We start from the raw sequence: 21,205 nt of genomic DNA on the forward strand, positions 1-21,205 counted from the left end.
AGAATTAGCAACTTTTCCAATGGATTATTCTTTGAATTCAACATTTTTGTATTCTTGTTAAATTGGCCATATTTCTTAAGTTAAAAATAATTTTGCCATTGTAGTGACTTAGTTAAACCAGTGGCCCATAGAAGCAGCTGCGCCATGAATCTATTGATTTCTAGTAGTGGAGATCTATAATAAAGTATACAACTTTTCAATACTAAGCTAAGAATCTGATATTGATTTTTGTCACAAATCGTTCTTATATACCAACATCGTTTGCTGCTAACCTAATTGTTTATTTCAATATGGTTTCACTTTGCATTTGTGAACCTTCATATATATATATATACTGAGTTTATTTTGCTTGTAGTTATATGGTACTATAGAAGACTATTGTTATGTGGTACCATAGAAGACTGTCATTGTTATGTGGTACCATAGAAGACTGTCATTGTTATGTGGTACCATAGAAGACTGTCATTGTTATGTGGTACCATAGAAGACTGTCATTGTTATGTGGTACCATAGAAGACTGTTATTATTATGTGATACCATAGGAGACTGTCATTGTTATGTGGTACCATAGAAGACTGTCATTGTTATGTGGTACCATAGAAGACTGTCATTGTTATGTGGTACCATAGAAGACTGTCATTACTATGTGATACCATAGGAGACTGTCATTGTTATGTGGTACCATAGAAGACTGTCATTATGTGGTACCATATGAGACTGTTATTGTTTTGTAGTACCACAGAAGACTGTAATTTTTATGTGGTTCCATGGAAGACTGTCATTGTTATGTGGGAGTGTTGTCATTATAGTATAATAATGATAAACATGTTGTTTCTATTCTGATTAACTAGTGAAGTCTTTATGTCACTATTTCACATTTTTCTTTTCATTTTTATCAAAACAATTTATTGAAGGTAAGCAGGATTATTAAGCTGAGGTGCCAACAAATATGAAATATTACAAAAAGTATGTGTCCTACCATTTGTGGTTGGTCTTTTATTTTTTATTATTGTCATCATCATTTGAAGTCTGCTTTCTATCCTGGTATGGGTTGGACGGTTTGATAATAATTGCCTGGGTTTGAAAACTGCATTCTACTCCAATGTCAGCTTTGGCAGGATTTCTATGGCTGGATGCCCTTCCTAATGTGGCAACCACTTAGCAGAGTGTACTGGGTGCTTTTGTCATTCCACCATCACTAGTGAGGTTGCCATAAAACTTGCAAGACTATGAACCCTGATAGAGTTGGTGGGGTGGTGGGGTTGGTCTTCTAGGAGATGAGAAGAACAAGATGGTGGGTGCCGACCAGGTTCTTGTAGAGGAGCTTGCATGGTTACATTATTATTATTATTAATTTCAAAGGTGGTCAGCTGGTAGAATCATAAGCAAGCTGGGCAAAATGCTTTGCGGTATTTCATCCGTTTTTCATGTTCTGAGTTCAAATTCTGTGAAGGTCAGCTTTGCCTTTCACCTTTTCAGGGTCAATTAAATAAGTACCAGTTACGCAGTGGGGTTGATGTAATTGACTTGCTCCCTTCCCCCAAATTTGAGGCCTTGTGATTCCAGTAGAAAGGATTATTATTTTAATTTGTTGCTAAAGATTTATTTTCAATCTTAATCGATAACAAAAGTAACAATCGAATTCATTCAAAGATGTCAAAGATGGACATTTGATATTGTTTTGATGGTGTTACTAACATACGCTATTGATAATCTCAGCTTTGTCTTCCTAATTATCACTGATGTGCTTTAGTAATTATCATCATCATCATTATTATTATTATTGAGATAAATGAATTTGGCTTGGTTCCAACACTTATACTGAAAAGTGAATGGCAAAATTACAAAAGAAAATGATACTCAATAAATTTCTAAATAATTTTTATAGATCAGTGAAGATAAACATCTTACTATATCTAGAAGTTAGATATTGCTAATTTACATTAAGCTGCCTGATAAACAAGACTGTTCTGCTTTATTTAACTGTGACTAGGTTAGATTATATTAAACTAGAATTACAAGCTGTGATCAATTTAATGGTGCTGATCAGTAAAATAATAAATGCTAATCAGGAAGGCGGGGTACCAGTTTATGGGGTTACGACAATTTGAAGTATTTTCATCAAAGACATCATTTAATTGACAACAATAAGATTAACTTTTACATCACAAACACAGCAATCACAACATACACACATGCACACACATTAATCTTGTAGAATATAATCTGTACCATTCTGATACAACGAGATTAGCTTATCAGCAATTGTTATGAAAGTCATTTCCTACTTTAGTGTCTTATTTTAATGTTGAATTGTTACCTTGCTATCCTGCTTTTCTTATTCAAATCAACTCCACATATTTAATCATGTTGTTAGCTGCTCTGGAATATACTTTGTTTTGGTAGTCAAAGGGTGGTTGTTGTTGTTGTTTGAAGTAAATTAAAGATTTCTTCATTCTAGTCTCTAACTATTTCGACACTTCAATAAACCATACTTTTCATACAGTCATACTTTATTCTATTTCTTATTCTTTTTCCCCCATATTCTTTATCGAGATGTTAATATCTTATACTATTTGTTATAATGTCTCAGAAATATCTTTACTACATGTAAACCAAAAATCTAATTAGATTTTAATTATATATACTCCTAAAGGCAGTGAGCTGGGTGAAATGTTTAACAGTATTCAATCCTTCTTTACATTCTGGGTTAAAACTTTACCAGGGTCAACTTTGCCTTTCGTCCTTTTGGAGTTGATGAAACAAGTCCCTGTTGAGCCCTGGGGTCAATGTAATTGACTTATCTCCTCCTCCTCCTCTTCCTCCCCTAAGACTGCTGACCTTGTGCCAAAATTTGGAACTAATTATATTTACTATCCTCTCCATGTCAAATATTCCCCCTCTGCAAAGAGGTTGACTAGAGAGTAGAAGTGTGGGGTTGTGAGTTTATCAAGGACATGGTTACCTCTCTAATGCTGGAGCCCAGTCCACTCTGTAACATGGCTGGTGTTAAAAAGTGGATCCAGCTATAGAAACCAAGACCTAAAAGGAAATGGGAGTGAGATGAGATCCCCTAATTTGTCCAGGGGAAGAAAATCCTTTGAATTCTTACTAGCTCTGTCTGCTGATTCACCCAACCAACGCCAACATGGAAATTGATGTAAAATGTTGCTGATGATGATAATGATGATGATGGTTATTGAAAGGGTAAAAGTGTTCCTTGATGAACCTAGGAAAACAAACTGAAGCCATTGAATTTAATAATCAATTTGAATAATAAAAAGTTGGCATTTGATGGAAATTGATGTGTGTAACCATTTGTTTTAGTCCTCTACTGCTTGTAGTATAATGTGTGTGTGTGTGGGGGGGGGGGGGGCTAATGAGAAAAAAAAATTCATTGTAAGAAGTAAAAATCTTTGGTGAAAGACAATTGAAACTGCTTGTTGTATCAAGAGAATTCTCTTAAGAATGACAGGTGAAAAAAATAATTTAAGATATTTGTTTTAGTTTTCATGAAAGAATGATGGGTACATCTGTGGTTAAGGAGCTTGCTTCCCATCTATGTGGTCTTGGGTTCATTTCCAGGGCTTGGGTAAATGTATTCTACAATAGCCCTGGCCAAACCAAAGCCTTGTGAGTGGATTTGGTTGATGGAAACTGAAAGAATCCCATCATGTGTGTGGATACTCTTCTGTTGACATCATACAACAGTTACAAATGGGCATCACCATGTTGTTCATTTTCAAGCTTTCATGGAAAATATATCTGAGAAAGAAATTCCCTTGTTTGGAAACAGGTGAAGGTTGGTGACAGGAAGAGTGCCCAGTCACAGAAAATCTGCCTCAACCAAATTCCATCTGACTGATGCAAGAAATTTAGTCTGTACAAACAGAAAAGCACTCGCTTAAGGGTACGAGTGTGTCAGTCATTAAGGGTGCATATATGTCGTCAGCCAATTGATTGAACAGCTGAATTTTGATAGTGGAACCCAACAGTTTTACCACCTGACTCAGTCAACTGTGGATTCACCATATAAAGGGGATGCTGACATCTTCCTTGTAAAATCTTTCAAATCATTTCCTTCTTATCTTTTTAATCCATTCATTTTATTCTGGATTTCAAATGTTTGTGTTTCCAGATAAAAGTTTCTTCTCTAACGTCTGATTATTAAATATATTTGTCATTGTTTTTATATCAATCATCAAGCATTAAGCTACAAGTTCTTTCTCTTCTAGGGATAGAACTTGTAAAATATCTCCACAAGTAATATGTAATTTCATTTAACCATAGTTCCAATTAAGGATACCTGAATCGATTCACAACCAATTCCACATGTATCAACAGAGGAACATCAGTGAAATAATCTGTCACTGGCTTCGATTTTCTTTCTTACCCACATCTTCAATGTACATCTTTTTCTTTATCCTCCCATTTTGGCACAAGATGCTGCTGTCTCTTCCTTGTACTTGTAAGGAATACTGTGTTTAACAATAGTTTAATTTCCTGAAACCCTGCTCACCCATAGCTACCCTCCCACCCTTATTTCCTTATCTTCAGTATAACACAATCATTCATGCGGGAAATTAAATTCTTCTACCAAAGTGTGTTTATATTATTTTTTCAGCATTCAAAGAATGAAAATAAATCTTTACCTCAGCAATACTAATGAATAGTAGCCAACTACAATAGTGTCACTTGTATAAATACCAAATACATTGAAGCTTTGCTTTTTTTTTTCTTTTGTAGAACTAAATATAAACTTTTGAAATCTTCAAGATAGATGATAATCACAAATGAAAACTGTTACCCAAACTGGAATGTAATTTTCACTGTACAATATTTTGCCATCCTAAAGTTAGAAATTTAGATGACAAACCCAACCTAAGAAGCATCAGTGATAACCCCGGTCCCCGTATCAAAAGAGAGTTTCTTCTTAAACTGCAAAAAAAAAAAAAAGTGAGTTTAAAGAGAAAAGGATGTGGCAATTTCACCTTATTCTTAGAAATCACATGTAGGCTGTTATACATTTTTTTGGGGTAATATGAAGTATCAAAGTCTTTTAGTACCAATTTAAAATCTGGTTAGTAATATTCTATGGTACAGTATCTCAGTGAAGGATTTATACTGCTTTAAAAGGAAATGGGTTAATGAAAGTATACATAATTATAAAAAGAGTGTGTTAAACGGTAACTGTGACCACTATGACACAATTATGATGATATAAGATATGCTAGATGCATTTTGGCCTAAATGGGCCTTTTCTCAGTGCTGTATGTACATTATGATACAAAGATGGTTATATTGTTAAGAGTCTGCTATAGCATGTGGAGCATCAAATGAAAAAAACTAAGTTAAAGCAACCGGTATGGTCTGAGCTGACCAACGAAGGCCAAAATCCACTCCTCCAGAAGCCATTTTAGATTTCTTTTAGATTCTCTTTACTCTGGCTTCTTATATCTGATAATGTAGATGTGTTCTTTACCCATGAAACTTTGTGGAGCTAAGTCAAACTGTTATTAAATATGTGTGTGTGTGTGTGTGTGTTTGAGTGAATGCTTGCATTCTGTGTGCTTCACATAAAAAATTTCTGAGCTTTAAGTGGTGAAGTATATTATTATTATTTTCTTCTTAACAAATTCTCCGCTGGATCAGCACTTTGAAAGGCATCTAAAATGAAAGATCCATTTTTTGAAAAACAGTTAAGGGTTAGTGACAGGAAGGGGATCCAACCATAAAACAATGCCTCAATAATATACGTCTAACCTTATGCTAGCAGGGGCAAAATGGATGTAAACATGAATGAATAAGTATGTACATATATAAGTATTCTAAAGAACTGAGAATCAGCATCAAATGTGAGATGGCAGTGGTGTCTATGGGTGAGCAGATTGTCCCAGAAGCTTCTTTGTAGGAGAAAAGTGTAGAAATGCATCACTGGAAGTGGTTATATACGTGTGTGTGTGTATATATATTTATATATACACAGACATGACTTACTGACAAAATGCCAGACCCATCCTCAGCCTTTGTACTCCAGGATATACAATTCCCCATCTTTGTCCCCAATTGAGTGTAATCCACCTAGTTTTATTGGTGTCTTTTTTCCTCTTCTGTCAGTCTCTCAAACCAATGCTACCATTTCACTAAAATTGTTATCTAATTCTCTGTCTCAGTTGCCTGCTCTCTCTTCCTGCTGTTTAAAACAAATCTATTCTTTCATTGTTTTCAAACTCATTTAACATGAACACACAATCAATCCTCTTTACAAAGTTGTAATCAAGGAAATATTAAGAATTATATTTACATAATTTACTTCCCTCACCAATAAAAACACATCATTTCTGAGTAGTTCTATTTGTGTCATGTAACCAAAATGTCCACATCCATCAACTGAAAAAGTTGTTATTGTAATTAACATTTATAAATAAACCTCCTTCAGTCTGTAGACACAATATTCAGATAAGAAGTTTATGCATTAACATAAACTTGTTAAAATTTATCATGCATATGAATTTCATTATTGAAAGAAAACTTCATTTGAATTAGTAAATTCTCTTGTGTATCTAAATTCAAGGTATATTCCATAAAAAGTTGTTTGTTGTATTGAGAGAGAAATGGGCAAAAGTGAAAGTAGAAAACTTGCAGTGATTTGCAGACTGAACAAATGTGTGTTTTTTATAGTTTTTTTTTTATTAGAAATGACAAATCTAAAAAAAACAATATATACATACACACACACACACACACACACATAGATCATCATTGTTTAACGTCCGCTTTCCATGCTAGCATGGGTTGGACGACTTTGACTGAGGGCTGGTGAACCAGATGACTGCACTAGGCTCCAATCTTGATCTAGCAGAGTTTCTACAGCTGGATGCCCTTCCTAATGCCAACCACTCTGAGAGTGTAGTGCGTGCTTTTTACGTGCCACCGGCACAGGGCCAGTCAAGCGATAGTGGCAATGACCTTACTCGAATCTTTTTACACATGCCACCGTCACAGGGTGCCAGTAAGGTAACGTTGGTAACAATCACGCTTGAATGGTGCCCTTGTACATGCCACCGGCACGGAGCCAGTTGGCTGCTCTGGCAACGATCATGCTCGGATGGTGCTCTTGGCACGGGCTCAAGTGCCAGTAAGGCAATGCTGGTAAAGATCACACTCGAATGGTGCCCTTTTATGTGCCACTGGCACGAAAGCCGGTCAGCCGCTCTGTCAACGATCACCCCCGTATGGTGCTCTTTGTACCCCGCTAGCACGGATGCCAGTCATCGAATTTGATTTTCATTTTGATTTGGATTTGTTTATATATATGTTTATATATTCGTTTTGCAAGATTCTTGATGTGTATTCGTGTGTTGAAATGGATATTGTTGTATTTGAGGATGATCATGTTGCCAGTTTAGCCAATAAAAACATACACACTATATATTTGGTGTTTCACTTCAGCCTTATTTTATATTAATCGTATTTCGGTCAGTTCTTTCATCACACTTCTGTGACCTCATCAGTGGTCCTTCGCTTTCTTTCTTTTTTTGTGTGTCTCTCCTTACTAATGATCAAGGAGACACAAAAAGGAAAGAAGAAAGCAAAGGACCACTGATGAGGTCACAGAAGTGTGACGAAAGAACTGAACGAAATACGATTAATATAAAATAAGGCTGAAGTGAAACACCAAATATATAGTGTGTATGTTTTTATTGGCTAAACTGGCAACATGATCATCCTCAAATACAACAAATATATATCATCATCATCATCGTTTAACGTCCGTTCTCCATGCTAGCATGGGTTGGACGGTTCGACCGGGGATCTGGGAAGCCAGAAGGCTGCACCAGGCTCCAGTCTTATCTGGCAATGTTTCTACAGCTGGATGCCCTTCCTAATGCCAACTACTCTGTGAGTGTAGTGGGTGCTTTTTACGTGCCACCTGCACAGGTGCCAGGCGAGGCTGGCAACGGCCACGGTCGGATTGGTGTATTTTATGTGCCACCGGCATATATATGATAACGAACAAACTACAATTATTTTACTAGAAACATTCACCCAAATACAAAAGACAGATGCTGCTAGTGATTGTATTTTTCTGAATTCTGCAACTTCCATGTGGTGCTGTTTTTCTTTTTTATCCCCTCTTTGTGATTCTGTGGTTCCTGTATACGGTGATGTTGGTTCCTCATTAAGTTGCTGTGATGATTAGCATGAGTAATTTTGGCCGTATTGTAGACGGAATAATTATTATAAGAGGAGTAGTAGGAGGAGAAATTGATGATGTTCACTCATCAGATCCATTATTACTAGAGTAGAGCATATGATGAAGAGATGACCTTACTGGAGATCGAGAAGCTGGTGAGGTTGACTCATTGGCAACATCATTAGGATTAACAGATGTTCTTGGGAAATGTTTTGTCAGTTGATGCTCCAGTTTTTTCCTTTGTGTTTAATGTTGACTGTGTTTCTGTTAGTATGAGTCAGTTGCCGATGCAAGCTCCTTTTTTTCTTCCCTTATTTTAAATATAATCATGAAAAACTATGGTATTGCAACAAACAGATGAGTTATACGTTTTCCAATTAGCTGAAGGGGTTGTAATTCATCTTTGGCCATGTCTTATGTGAGGAGGGGAACTCTTCACTTATTTACCAAGAATCGGATCACTAACAAGGAGTGGACTATTAGAGTAGCATTAAACTAAAATATGTCTAGTTTTGCTCTCATAATTATGGCAGCTGAGTGATTAGTGCCCTGGTCAGAAGAGTGGGTGTTAGGAAGATGAGTTGGAGAGAGATGTGTCAGGGACAGCAAGGCCACGTTTATGCTTCAATATAAGGGGCTCTCTTCAATGTAGCAAATCACCTGTCATCTTGGTCCTTTTTCATCTTTGTTGTGAGGCTCAACATCTGGAGGTCAGTCTCCAGTCTCTTATCCCACGTCTTCCTCAGTCTTCCTCTTTCATAGATTCCAGTCACATTTTAGTGATCAATTCTTCTTTATGCAGCTCTCCTCATCCCCACACATCACCTGACCAAACCAGCAAAGTCTTCCTTCTTGTTCACTGCATTTAATGTTGTTTATGCCTAAGTTTTCTCTCAACACATTTACGCTTTGTTGCTTATGCACACACTGACGTTGCACACCCAGCAGAGCATGCTAGCTTTATTTCTGTCTAGTTTTAGCATAACCTCTGCATTTGTGACCCATGTCTCACCTCCATGTAGCATGGCTGTCCATACACAAGCATTTGCTTCTTTTCATTCTGGTTTTATTACCAACAAAAGTAATTGCTCTCCACACACTCTCTAGCCTTTATCTACTGCTTTCAGAGCATCCTCCTCCTCCTCCTCCTCTGCCAATTAGGTCACCAAGATAACAGAAACCATCTGCTGCTCCCAGGTCGTTGACCACTAGGTTTACCTCTCTCTTAACCTTCCTCTGGTTTTACTGCACTTCTTCAGGGTTCACAGTTTGCACTGGGTACATCACATGCAATTTCTACCCACATCTCTTCTACATGTTGAACAGGGCTATTTTTCTGGAGGGATTAGTGATTTGTCTATTTCCCTGCTTACTAAAATTTTGGTCTTTGTTAAGTTAACTTCAAAGCTCTTTGATCCCAGGTTTTCTTTCCACATCTGGAATATCTTTTCTAATTCTGCTGCAGATTCAGCTGTAAGAATGAGGCCATCGACATAGAGCAGCTCTCACAGGCAACTAGTTTTAAATTCTTCTGCTATGGCCTAGAGAACTATAACATATAAGGTGTGGGGGGTACTGGGAAGTGAGCCCCCGTGAACTCCTGCCTGCACACTAAATCCACTTCTATACTCATTGCTGACTTTCACTTTACTGACAGTGCTGTTGAACATGGCTTGGACAGTCACACCGGGCATTTATCTACCCCTAGTTTATGTAGTGACCACCAGATGAAAGAGGGGAGAAGGGATCCTATCAAAGGCTTTTTCCATATCAACAAATGTCAAGTAGGACTAAATATTTTTGGTTAAATATTTCTGCAGTTGTCTTGAGAGAGAGAGAGAGAGAGAGAGAGAGAGAGAGAGAGAGAGAGAGAGAGAGTATCAGTGGTGCTTCTCCTTGGCACAAAAATCAAATTGTATCTCATTCGAGTTATCTCTCTTCATAAATTAGTTGGGCTAATTAAGTAACTTCCATGACCTGCTCCAACAATTTCTTGTGATTAGTTCTGTCCATGTTAGGAAAACTCTGCTTCTCCCTTGCATTTTCCACATTTAATAGCTTTTCATAGTAACACCTCCATGCCTCTTTTTTTTTCTTGGAATCTCAAGGTGCAACCATACCATTAACCACTTCTCTCTCTCAATATTTTCATTATCTCTCATGCATTGTCTTGCAATCTTATGCCTCTACTCCCTACACTGTAGAATATTGGCAAACTTCTTCCTTTCTGCTCCTTCCTAGATAGACTTGTCACCTAGTTTCCCTTCTCGCCACTTGGCTTTATTTCTCTGCTCCACCCATTCTTCCCATCTTCTCAAGCATGTCTCTTCATTTTTGTGGCTCAGTCTATTTTGCTGTTCTACCACCATGTCACCCTTGGTTTGGTTAGGACTTTGCCTAGCTACAGATTTGATCTGTTGCTCTCAACAGGTTGTCCCAAAGTGACTTCCATTTCTCCTTTTACATTCTATGTTGAAAGGAAGGCAGTGATCTGGCAGAAACGTTAGCATGCTGGGCGAAATGCTTAGCGGTATTTCATCTGTCTTTATGTTCTGAGTTGAAATTCCACCAAGGTTGACTGTGCCTTTCATTTCGAGGTCAATAAATTAAGTACCAGTTGTTTACAGGGGTTGATCTATTCGACTGCCCCCTCCCTCAAAATTTCGGGCCCTGTGCCTAGAGTAGAAAAGATTATATGTTGAAAGGATTTACCTTTTTAATATGAAAACCTTCAGTATTTTCTGTTGAAGTGTTTATCTATGCATGCAGCAAGATATTCCTGTATGTTATAAGAAGTATTCAAAATAGTTTGTATCATGAAGGGTGTCCAAATGTTAAACAGTGCCTCAAAAAAAGGGGCCATCTCACCAGTGCCAGCATGGGAAAGTTGATACAAAAACATTGATGATGATATTTTAAATGTTAGAGAAACTGATGTACAGAAAAGTATGGCAGAGATGTCCATGCTTTTTAAAAACGGTCTTTTGGCTCCAGACAAATGCTATATAAATTTTAGTCAACTTATAGATCTGTTCTCTGTCTTGTTGAATCCATAAATATATAATTGGTAAACTGAAGCTGTTTCTTTGTAATTTTTATTTTCCAATCTTTGTATTGAGGCACAAGTGTGGCTGTGTGGTAAAAAGCTTGCTTCTCAGCCATGAAGCTTCATAGTCATGGTTGATGCCAGTGTCATGTGACTGGCACCCATGCTGGTGGCACCCGTTACACTCTTGAATTAGCTGGCATTAGGAAGGGCATCAACCCGTAGAAACCCTGCCAAATCAGACTGGAACCTGGTGTAGCTCCTTGGCTTACCAGTTCCAGTGAAACCATCTAACCCTTCCCAGCATGGAAAGCAGATTCTAATTGACGATGATGATGATTTGAATGGGATAGAAGGAAATAAGATCTTGTAATGATTCTGCCTGTCATTTCATTACTTAGCCTGTTGGTAATACTTTGGCATGATTAGAGAGAAAGAGCAAGAAAGAAGAGAGAGAGAGAGAGAGAGAGAAAGGATAAGGTGAAGAGTGAGGCAGAGGGAGAGAGAGAGAGAGAGAGAGAGAGAGAGAAAGAGAAAGGATAAGGTGAAGAGTGAGGCAGAGGGAGAGAGAAAAGATGGAGTGACAAGCATCCATGGCATGTGGGAGACCGAACGTAATATTTATTATGTGGTTAAAAAAGTTAGTTGAAGGTAGGAATATAGAGGAGAGTTAGGAATATAACTTTAGCAGAAGGGTGATGTTCTGATGGTGAGATTAAAGAAAGGTAGAGAGAGGAAGAGAGATGGTGGTGGTGGCAATGGTGAGTGCATAGGAAAAAGTAAAATTTTTTTAATTGAACCAAGTTTTTTATATCACCTGTCACTTTACACACATGCATCCCAAACTTGCCATTCACCTTAGAAAGAAACCAGTTTCCTGTTTGCCTGTCATATACAATGACTATCAATAAGTTACAAGGGCAGACATTTGATAAAGTGGGGCTGTTCTTGCCTGAACCTGTATTCGGCGATAGCCATCTATATGTTGCATTCTCAAGGGCTCGCAAATTATCTGATGTGAGAGTTATAAAGTTATCAACACTGACAAACAAGGGAAAAGAAGAGGGAGAACTTGCACAAAGAACAGTTTGCAAAGAAGTATTGGATTGAAAGGTGTACGCAAACTCAGATGTGTATTGGCTCTGACCCATCAATTTGGCTTATAAGTTACCTACGATGTGGTTTCCAGAGTATGCCATGTGGCATTAAATTTTTACCCCCATGAAATTATGACCCCCTATATTTTACATATAAAATAATTTTTTTACTCAAACCTTTTTTCTTGATATGAAATTGTGACCATGTAAATTTTAAAATGTAATTTTTTTCTGTTTATGGGAAAACTGGTAAAATAAGAGTGAATATTTATTTTATGATTGCTGTGTATTAAGTCTATAGAATTGTGCATAAAGTATATAAAGTGTATTAAATAATCGTCTCATTCCAATTTCCTTCACTTTTCAATGAGTGGCAGATGAGTGACTATCTTTTCATACAGACACAACACAGGCTACGCTTTCAGGGTTTTTTGGATAAAGTTTTCAAAAATAACCCAATGGGTTTAATTCCATGAAATATTCATGGGTTTTGCCAGTTAATATTAATTTTCAAAATATCATTAAAATAATTAGAGCATATGTACAGTTCTGCAGTAATTACTTGATAAAATTCTTTTTGCTGTTCTTTGACTTCACCTAAAAAGTTTTTGATTTTTAATGTAAGAATCAACTGGAAATAAATTCCATCAAATATATTCAATTTAAATTGGATTAGCTTTAAAGACCAAACTTTGTTAATCATTACAATAAATTTGTAAATTGGCTTTTATAGTATAGTATCTACATCATTATCATTACTACTAATTATTATTATTGTTGTGTTGTTGTTGTACATTGCCCTACTTGCTGTTTGGTTGATCAGAGATCTTTTGGGTGTTTGTCGTTGGGGAATTGGGCTAATCACACTTTTGTTGAGAAGTAAACATTTAGCCATAAATCTTGATTTTTATCCAAAAAATAAAAGGCAAAGGTCAAGGCCGGGCTTGGCTGTAGATGGCCATTTTGTACCTATTGACAATTCAAGAGTGGATTTTAGTGTCTTTTACAGGGTTAAGTTAAAGACTTGGAAACCTAAACAGAGTTTGAAAATGCAATCATTAATAAGGAGTAACACGTGTTAATAGCCAACAATATGTTACTATATTAACTTAATCAATCATTGTTAGTGGCTTTGTTAATGTTTACGGGTTTTGGTTATTGGCAGTGCATTCCTTCTGTATTCTAATCATTAGAATCTAATGCCACCTGCTGGAAGGTTCTGTTCAAAATTCAGTGCAAAGGAATAGTTTTTAGTGAACCTGGTGAGGCTGTTTGATTTTTTTTTAAATATGTGAATGTTTTGTTTTATTACCTCCACCTTAGCGAAGGTGGAAATATTGTTTCTACCCATGTTTGTTTGTCCATGGTCAAGATATCTCAAGAACTGCCGAATGGATTTGGATGAAACCTTCAGGGGTGTTTGGCCTCGTGACTGGCACAAACTGATTAGATTTTGAGATCAGTCTGGTACCGGACAAGAATTCTGGATTATTTACTTTATATGATTATTGGTCTTATGTTCACTTTCAAGTCTTTCTCTGATTATCTCCCTTGAAAGCATGCTCATCGTTTCCATGTAAGATATGGTGGCGTTGCTGTTTTCAAAGTTTTATTTTTGTTTCTCTATTATTCATTTTACTCACGTCTCTATCTTAGTAGAAACTGGAGGATAAAGAAATCAAACGGTTGCAAAACCGTTCAGAAATAAAATAACACTAACATATTCAGTAACAATAATAGACTTAATTTATCCTCAACAATTTTTAGTTTTGCCAATTTTGAATATATCGCTCCTGTTTAAAACCTCTTACCTGCTTGACAATCGCATTTCTAGCTCTGCCTTGAAGGAAGCCTTACTTCTTAGACTCGCGTTTTTCTGTGCAATGATGTTGTTCAACCTCCGCTAACAGCACCTTTCCACTTTCATTCATGCATAAATTTTTCACTATAGACTTTAATGGTTGTAACGACATTATATTAGTGGATAGACTAAAAAAAGGCCTTCACAGAGAAAACTGTCCCTGTTCCCACTGCAGATGACACACACTCACCGTTACAAACATGGCCTGCACACCCACCTTCACATTCCCTGACTACCATTAGGATTGATCAGGTACCGGACAACGATTCTGGCATATTTTTCCATTTTTTTTTTTAATTCATTTTTGAGAACGGTCAGATTCATTTTTAGTATTCTTGTTTGTGAGAGCAGTCAATTTTATTTCAGATATTCTCATTTTAATTATCATTTCCGGCTAATCGTTGCGAGGACATTGGTGTTGCCTTGGCAGAGGTTTGCGCTCTCTGAGTGCCCTCGTTTAGACTTGATTTCACACTTATCAGCAGTTTTATTAGTTTCTCTTCTAGACTAAAGAATGTTTTTCTCCCTTTTGATTAGGATTCTAATTTGGAAATATTCACATGATACAATTCACTTGCAACATGCCATTAATTATTTAGTCATATCTTATTGACAATTTTATTTTATCAAACTGTCTCTTGTCCAACTTCTTGTTAGGTTGCAATAATGAGAAAACATCTATTAATTTAATTCTATGTTTCAAGTTGAAAACTTTTCTTTTTCTCTGCAAAAAGTCTTTAAGTCAATCCTCTTCTCTGCTCACTTAACATCCCCCCCCTCTATCTCAAGTGTTAGCTTATCAGAGTCAAATGGTTTTATTTTAAATTGCCATAAAAATGATAATTTTTTTCTCTCTGGCTTCTTAATCTGTTTTTATGTTAGTATCATTATCTTTTATTAGTTTCCTTTGAACTCAGCAGCAACAGTTTTAGAATACACTTCACTTTATTAGAAAATCTAATTATTGCTTTAAGTATTTTAATATAATCTAGAATATACCCAAACAAATCAAAATAGGTAAATACAAAGTTTTCATTACTATTTAGTATTTTGCAAAGCTTTTCAAACAAGTTTATTAAAATCTGATTCTTAAACTTTCAATCTATTCAGCAGGAGTAATATGGAGAGCAACTTTCAATATATTTGACTTTTGTTAACATGTGCTCTATCATTTATTTAATTACATCTGGTCTTAGTCAAAAAGTATTTTAAATTGAACTATTTTCACATCAAATAAATGTTTTGTCATGGCTGTTCTTTGCTTTTTCTCACAATTTATTCTATTTGCATAGTTTGAGAAGTTTTCTGTTGTCTTAATATCTTCTGCTTCTGCTCTGACCCCTTCCTACAGAAACTGATTGAATAGTGAAATTCAACTTGTCCTGTCTTTTTCAATTACATTAAACTATATATTTTTTTAGATGCATCAAACATTTCTTTTGAATTGGTACCAGAGAGAAGTTAATTGTATTTCTTGTTCGAATTATTTCCTGGCAATGAAAGCAAGTTAACTGTTACCACTTTTGCCTCTTCACATTATTATTATTATTTATTCAAAAGAAAACTTTCCTGTTGACACAGATTATTTTCAAATATTCGGAATTCAAGTCTTTGTACTTTACTCAAACTTCATATATACTGAAAGAAAAGAAATATTCAGCATTTTAATTCCACATCTTAACAGATTATTGCAGTGAATGTCACTGTTTAGCCTTTAATCATTTTGGTTATTTGCAGTTACGAGTATTAATACTTCACTCAGCATAAGAAATTGGTTTGTGGCAGATTGGAGATCCATCTGGCATAGCTGGCTTTATTTTAAAATTTCATCTTATTTTAACCCATTTCAAGTAATTAGATTAATCTTTCATAGTTTTAATTACTCATGTAATTTGCAAAGTAATGGCAATGCACCAGCATGGCCACAGTCCTTAGACTGAAACTTAAAGCAAAAAAACAAATGTTTTCTGTTTTATACCAGTAAATATTTCTTGACCTTCAATGAGTTTGGTCAGAATAGAACCAATGGCAGAAGATCAGAGACACTAAGTAGGTCAGTCTTTTGTAAGAAATGGAATACTTCTAAAAGAGATGCTTTGGTGTTTAAAGAAATTTCACAGCAATTAAAACCTGGTAACTTGAAGGAAGTGGTCCTTCAACAGATCTTGCCAAACCCATTTATGTCCAGTTCACATAGCTTATTTATGGTTTTAGAGGAAGAATATAGATCCAAACATTACTTCTGTAACAGGCTGATGAAACTTTACTCAACCTGTGTCGATTGGGACTGCCATCTGTACAAACTACACTGGCAGTTTTTTTGCTAAAGGTTCTGCTTGTAGGAAATTTTGCCATTATCATTTTTGTTGTAGGGAAATTCGCTGTGAAAAAAATATACTGACAAAAAAAAAAAGGCTGTTTTCTTAAAATTGCAACTTCCTCAATTAATCTACCAATTAGAGAAAGATAATTTCTTTAAAATGAGTTCTCTAGTTTATAGTCTGCTTATGTGCCTCGTTTAGGGAAAATTTGCTGTAGGAAATTTTACCCTGGCAAGAATGTTTGTGGTGAATTTTCTGGACATAAAAAAAGTTATCAGAACTTGTTTTAAATTTTTTTTTCTGCTGTTCTGGAGTATAACTTGGTGGCCGTTGTTACTACAATCAACATTTTTTATTATTTAATTGATGTTGGAAATAAATTTTACTTTATTAATTGTAGAATTGTACTTACAATATTCCTTATTTTCTATTTTTGTTTCTTTACAGGGTCACAGTCGAATGGTTTGTTCCGTAACCTGGGCTGAAGAAAGCTCTTTGTGCCACCTCTTCTCATGTGGATTTGATCGTCAAGTTTTGGGCTGGCAAATAAATGTTGCTGCTAAGGAATAGTAAGAATATATTTGTAAAAGAGTATTTCTGTCACCTGAAATATGCAGTCATTGAAGATATATCTAAGACATTTATTAGAATGTATTTCCTTTTTTAGTTTGTTTTCAAAGAATTTGTCCATCAGTTGTTTCGGGTAAGAACTTGCCTCTTCACATATTTGGTAAAGCTTGGCTGTCTTTCATTGGATGCTTATTTGTCTGGTAAGGCAAGTCTAACATTAAAGCTATGGAGTTCAACAGCTCAATCAACTCGCTATGCTATTAAATTAACCATACAGACAGACAGATGCATATGCCCACACATACACACAGTCTTTTAATGCTTTCAATCTTTGACCATACTGGAGCACTCCTTTAAAAGGTATTGTTGATGATATTGACATGAACTAACTTTATTGATCTTTGGTTTTGAACAACTAATATATATAGATATATATATATGTGGGTGTGTATTTGCATTAATTTTATATAAATATACACACACACACACACAGATATGAATACATAGGGGATTACCCCCGAAGTGTATACATACATTGAATGACTATAAAGTCAGTGTTTATTAAAATGCATTTCATTTTCAAAACTTAATAGAATCTAGAGATGATTTAACTTTTTTATGAATGACCATTCTGTTCCACTTCTGATAATGTGGAGCAAATGGAATTGCAAACCTCAAGAAATATTTCGTTTGGTATTTGTGTGCATTCTCATTCAATGAATGAGTTCATTGACTGTCACTGCTTTTGTACCATAAACTTTGTCCTTTAGTAACCCCATAAAAAAAAAAAGTTCTTCCAGAATGTTCCTTGTGGACATTATGAACAGTTCCATCTACTTCAAACTTATCTCTAATTCAAATGATAGTAAAGTCGCATAGGTTTGAAACCCGTTTGAAACTCCTTTCTGTCTTTGCACTTTCACTGCATTTTCAAACCTTCATTAGCACCTGAGAGTAAATTTTCCTCTTTTCATTAGTTCTAATGAGTTAAATTGAAAAAAGAAATGAAAATTGAGTTATTAGCTGTTAAAGTGTGTACACAGTTTGTTTTGGGCACCCTCTGTATGTATATTTGTATATGGAGTTGAAATTACAATATTATGCAAAAAGAAGGAAAAAAAAAATCTAGCAGCTTATAGATATTTCTGTATTATCAGTTAGAAACGTCTCCCCCCCCCGGCTGATAATACATTTATCGCTTCCACTAGGAATTCATCTGCAATGTAATTCTTAATAGTTAGAACAAAGTAATAAAAATCAGCCTATGTACCAGCGAGAATTATTCCGAACACTAGCAGAAGAGTTCCTCATTCAACAGATGGCCATGTTGAGAAAGTATATTGCTGTAATCAATGTGGAATATAAACTGCTTGCTTGGTCAGTGGCAAGATCTCAAATGGGTTTTTTGCATTGCTATAATGTTCTCTCTCTCTCTCTATATATATATCTATATATATAAACAAAACTGAACACATATACATGAGATGTGTGTGTTGTTAATTCGTTGGGTGGCTGTGGTTTTTTTTTTTAGGCATAAGAGAATTTATTCTCAATGTCGTTGGTGTAAAAACAGCTGAAAGCAAGTCACAAAAAAGGTGGTTTTACACTAAAGGTATTGAGACTATTTTCCCTTACACTTAAAAAATGCAGCCACCCAACAAACAATACACACACACCTTGTGTAGGTGTGTGTTTGACTTTGTTTACATACCTTGAGTGGCTTCTAATTAATATTTGAAAAAATATATATATAAAAAATCATTACCATTTAACACTTTTTTTCTGTGATGGCACTGGTTGATGCCTGCTTTGGTTTGGTTTTCTACCTAATGCCTGGCATTAGTGAGGTCTCCAGGTAACTCACAAGTCCCACAACCTTGCAGGTTATAATATTGAAGGAGATGGCTTTATGCTCAGGTGATGAATGGTTAAAGTATGATGGAAAGGTAAGAACAGGTGCTTTGCTGTAAGGGAAGATGTACATGATTCTCTAGTTTGTAAAGAGAGAAGTGTTGCAGATTTATATCACCCTAGGTATGTATAGGGGGAGAGAGAGAGGTAAAAAGGGTGAGATAGACAGAGAGAGAAGTAGTAAAGACATTAAACCTAAAATAGAAGAGAAAAAACAGTGTTCAATGAAACTAGTCTTTGGTGAATGCTTTAGAGGAAGGACTGACAGAGGGAGTTTTTATGAGTCAATGGTCCTTCAAGAATAAGAATGCAAAAAGAGAATCAAAAATTTAAGAAATTTATTTTTGTGTTTTATTATTATAGGCAAGTTTTTTGAAAATATCTTTGAAATAAAGAACTTAAAATTTGCTGGTGTATTAGAGACAGCCAGAGATTGACCTGGATAGGAATGGTAAACTTTCTCTCCAAAATAATGAGCTAGAGTTTCAAGTATTTTTGATGAAATCATATCAACCACTGGAGTTGCTTTTAAATGTATATTTTTAATTTTTTTTTACCGTAATTTGTGTTTGAAACCCTTTGCTATCATGTGATAGATAATGGTCCATATTTTCATCCAATGTGGAAAAGAATAAAAATTAGTTTATGGAAGTAATGATGGAAGTACTTTTAGTGCACTTTTTACACATTATAGGACTGTCAACATGAAATAAATTATGTTGAAGGGTGACAGCAAAAGCTATATACAAAATATTCGTAATTAATCAAAATTTAATAGGAGAAAGTAAACGAAAACCTAGCAGTAGTTGTGAATATCCAAGAAACAATGGAGGTAATTGGAAGAGATCAATTCATCTCCCAAAGTTGCATGTTTAGTGAGTGGTGACCCTTATTTGTAGGCAAGGGTCATAATTTTTGACATGTTTCAGTCTAATTAGATTCCATCAGCAGTCTCACCAAGGCTGCTGAGTAGTTCATAAAGATTTTTACAAAAAGAAAAACAAGAAGAATTTTGGACCAATAATTAAAAAGAAAAATGGGCGAAGAGAAATAATTCAAATAGTAAATGAATTTGGTGAATTAAATTAGGGGCTGAAATACGGAATGTTGCACTAGAATCCCATCCACTTTAATTAAAGAAAGGAAACGAAGTTTGGAGCAGAGGAAATTGAAAAAACTAGAAGTCAATCAAATGTTTGGAATAAATGTCAGTTTATTCCAACCATATTAACCATTCCAGCAATATCAGCAGCAACTACTACAAAAACAAATAATAATGATAAATACCAGTAATAACCAATTTCAGAAATAACATGAAAAGTGGCAAACCCTGGGAGGAAGACCGTCAGCGTCCAGATTAAATATAAACAAAACAGTAGCAGCATGCCTTAACAACAAACTTCACCATAGCAACGACTATAAATTTAATAAATACAAAAATCAACGAAGTTATGCCAAGATTTTCTTTAGACTATAAACAAAACCGAAATGAAGTATTACACCCCCCACCCACCACCAACAACTTCACCGTAGCAGATGGAGATCAGTTCCAGGCACCGATCTCCATTTGCATCGATGGAGTTGGCTGATATTTGCAACTGTATTTTGAAATGCTATTTCCCAGCTATCAAGTGCTTCTCTGTTGTTATATCATTGAATAAATTAAACAGTTTCATGGCTTCATGTTTTGTATTGAATATTGTTCATCAGAAGACTGCTTAACGAGCTCAGTTTTATTTTTGTGTGTATGGTGGGTAAGTGAATGTGAATATGCATGTGTGTGTATTGGAGACAGTATTCTCAATCATTTGGACAGCCATGGTAGGAAATAGTTTTGATGATAGATAAACATCATCAAACAAAGTTAGAGTTTGTTGCTCCTTGGTGTTTGCAGAACTGCTATGGTAAGACATTAAAACAGAAACGGTCAGTCCCTGGCATTGCTAGAACTGCTCGGAGGTCGAACTAAAACAGAAACAGTTCTCTCTGGATTTGCTAAAACTTTTATGGTAAGCAATTAAACTTTTATGGTAAGCAATTAAAAAGTTCGTTTTCGGCAGAAATCCTATAAGGTACCAGAACAGAAAGTGTCCGTCTCTAGTATTCTATTATGATAGACAACTAAGACACTGCCTCTTGTATATTATTGTTTAAACTTTGGGGGGTAATAAATCAACTGGAGTTGTTAGACTCTGGGATGTT

At 35.5% G+C, this 21,205-nt stretch overlaps 1 protein-coding gene across 3 annotated transcripts in view; it reads left to right on the forward strand.

Moving 5' to 3' along the window:
* The window catches only part of LOC115212801 (WD repeat-containing protein 37), a 203,003-nt gene extending 182,317 nt beyond the window's left edge, over positions 1–20,686 (forward strand). For all 3 annotated transcript variants that reach the window (XM_036503539.1, XM_036503540.1, XM_029781509.2), the window contains one exon: positions 16,970–20,686. In XM_036503539.1, the coding sequence (XP_036359432.1) occupies positions 16,970–17,092 (123 nt within the window). In that variant the 3' untranslated portion in view covers positions 17,093–20,686. The remainder of the gene's footprint in view (positions 1–16,969) is intronic.
* Positions 20,687–21,205: the final 519 nt, after the last annotated feature.

Source organism: Octopus sinensis, linkage group LG6 (assembly GCF_006345805.1).
Source record: "Octopus sinensis linkage group LG6, ASM634580v1, whole genome shotgun sequence".
In the NCBI taxonomy this organism is placed as follows: domain Eukaryota; kingdom Metazoa; phylum Mollusca; class Cephalopoda; order Octopoda; family Octopodidae; genus Octopus; species Octopus sinensis.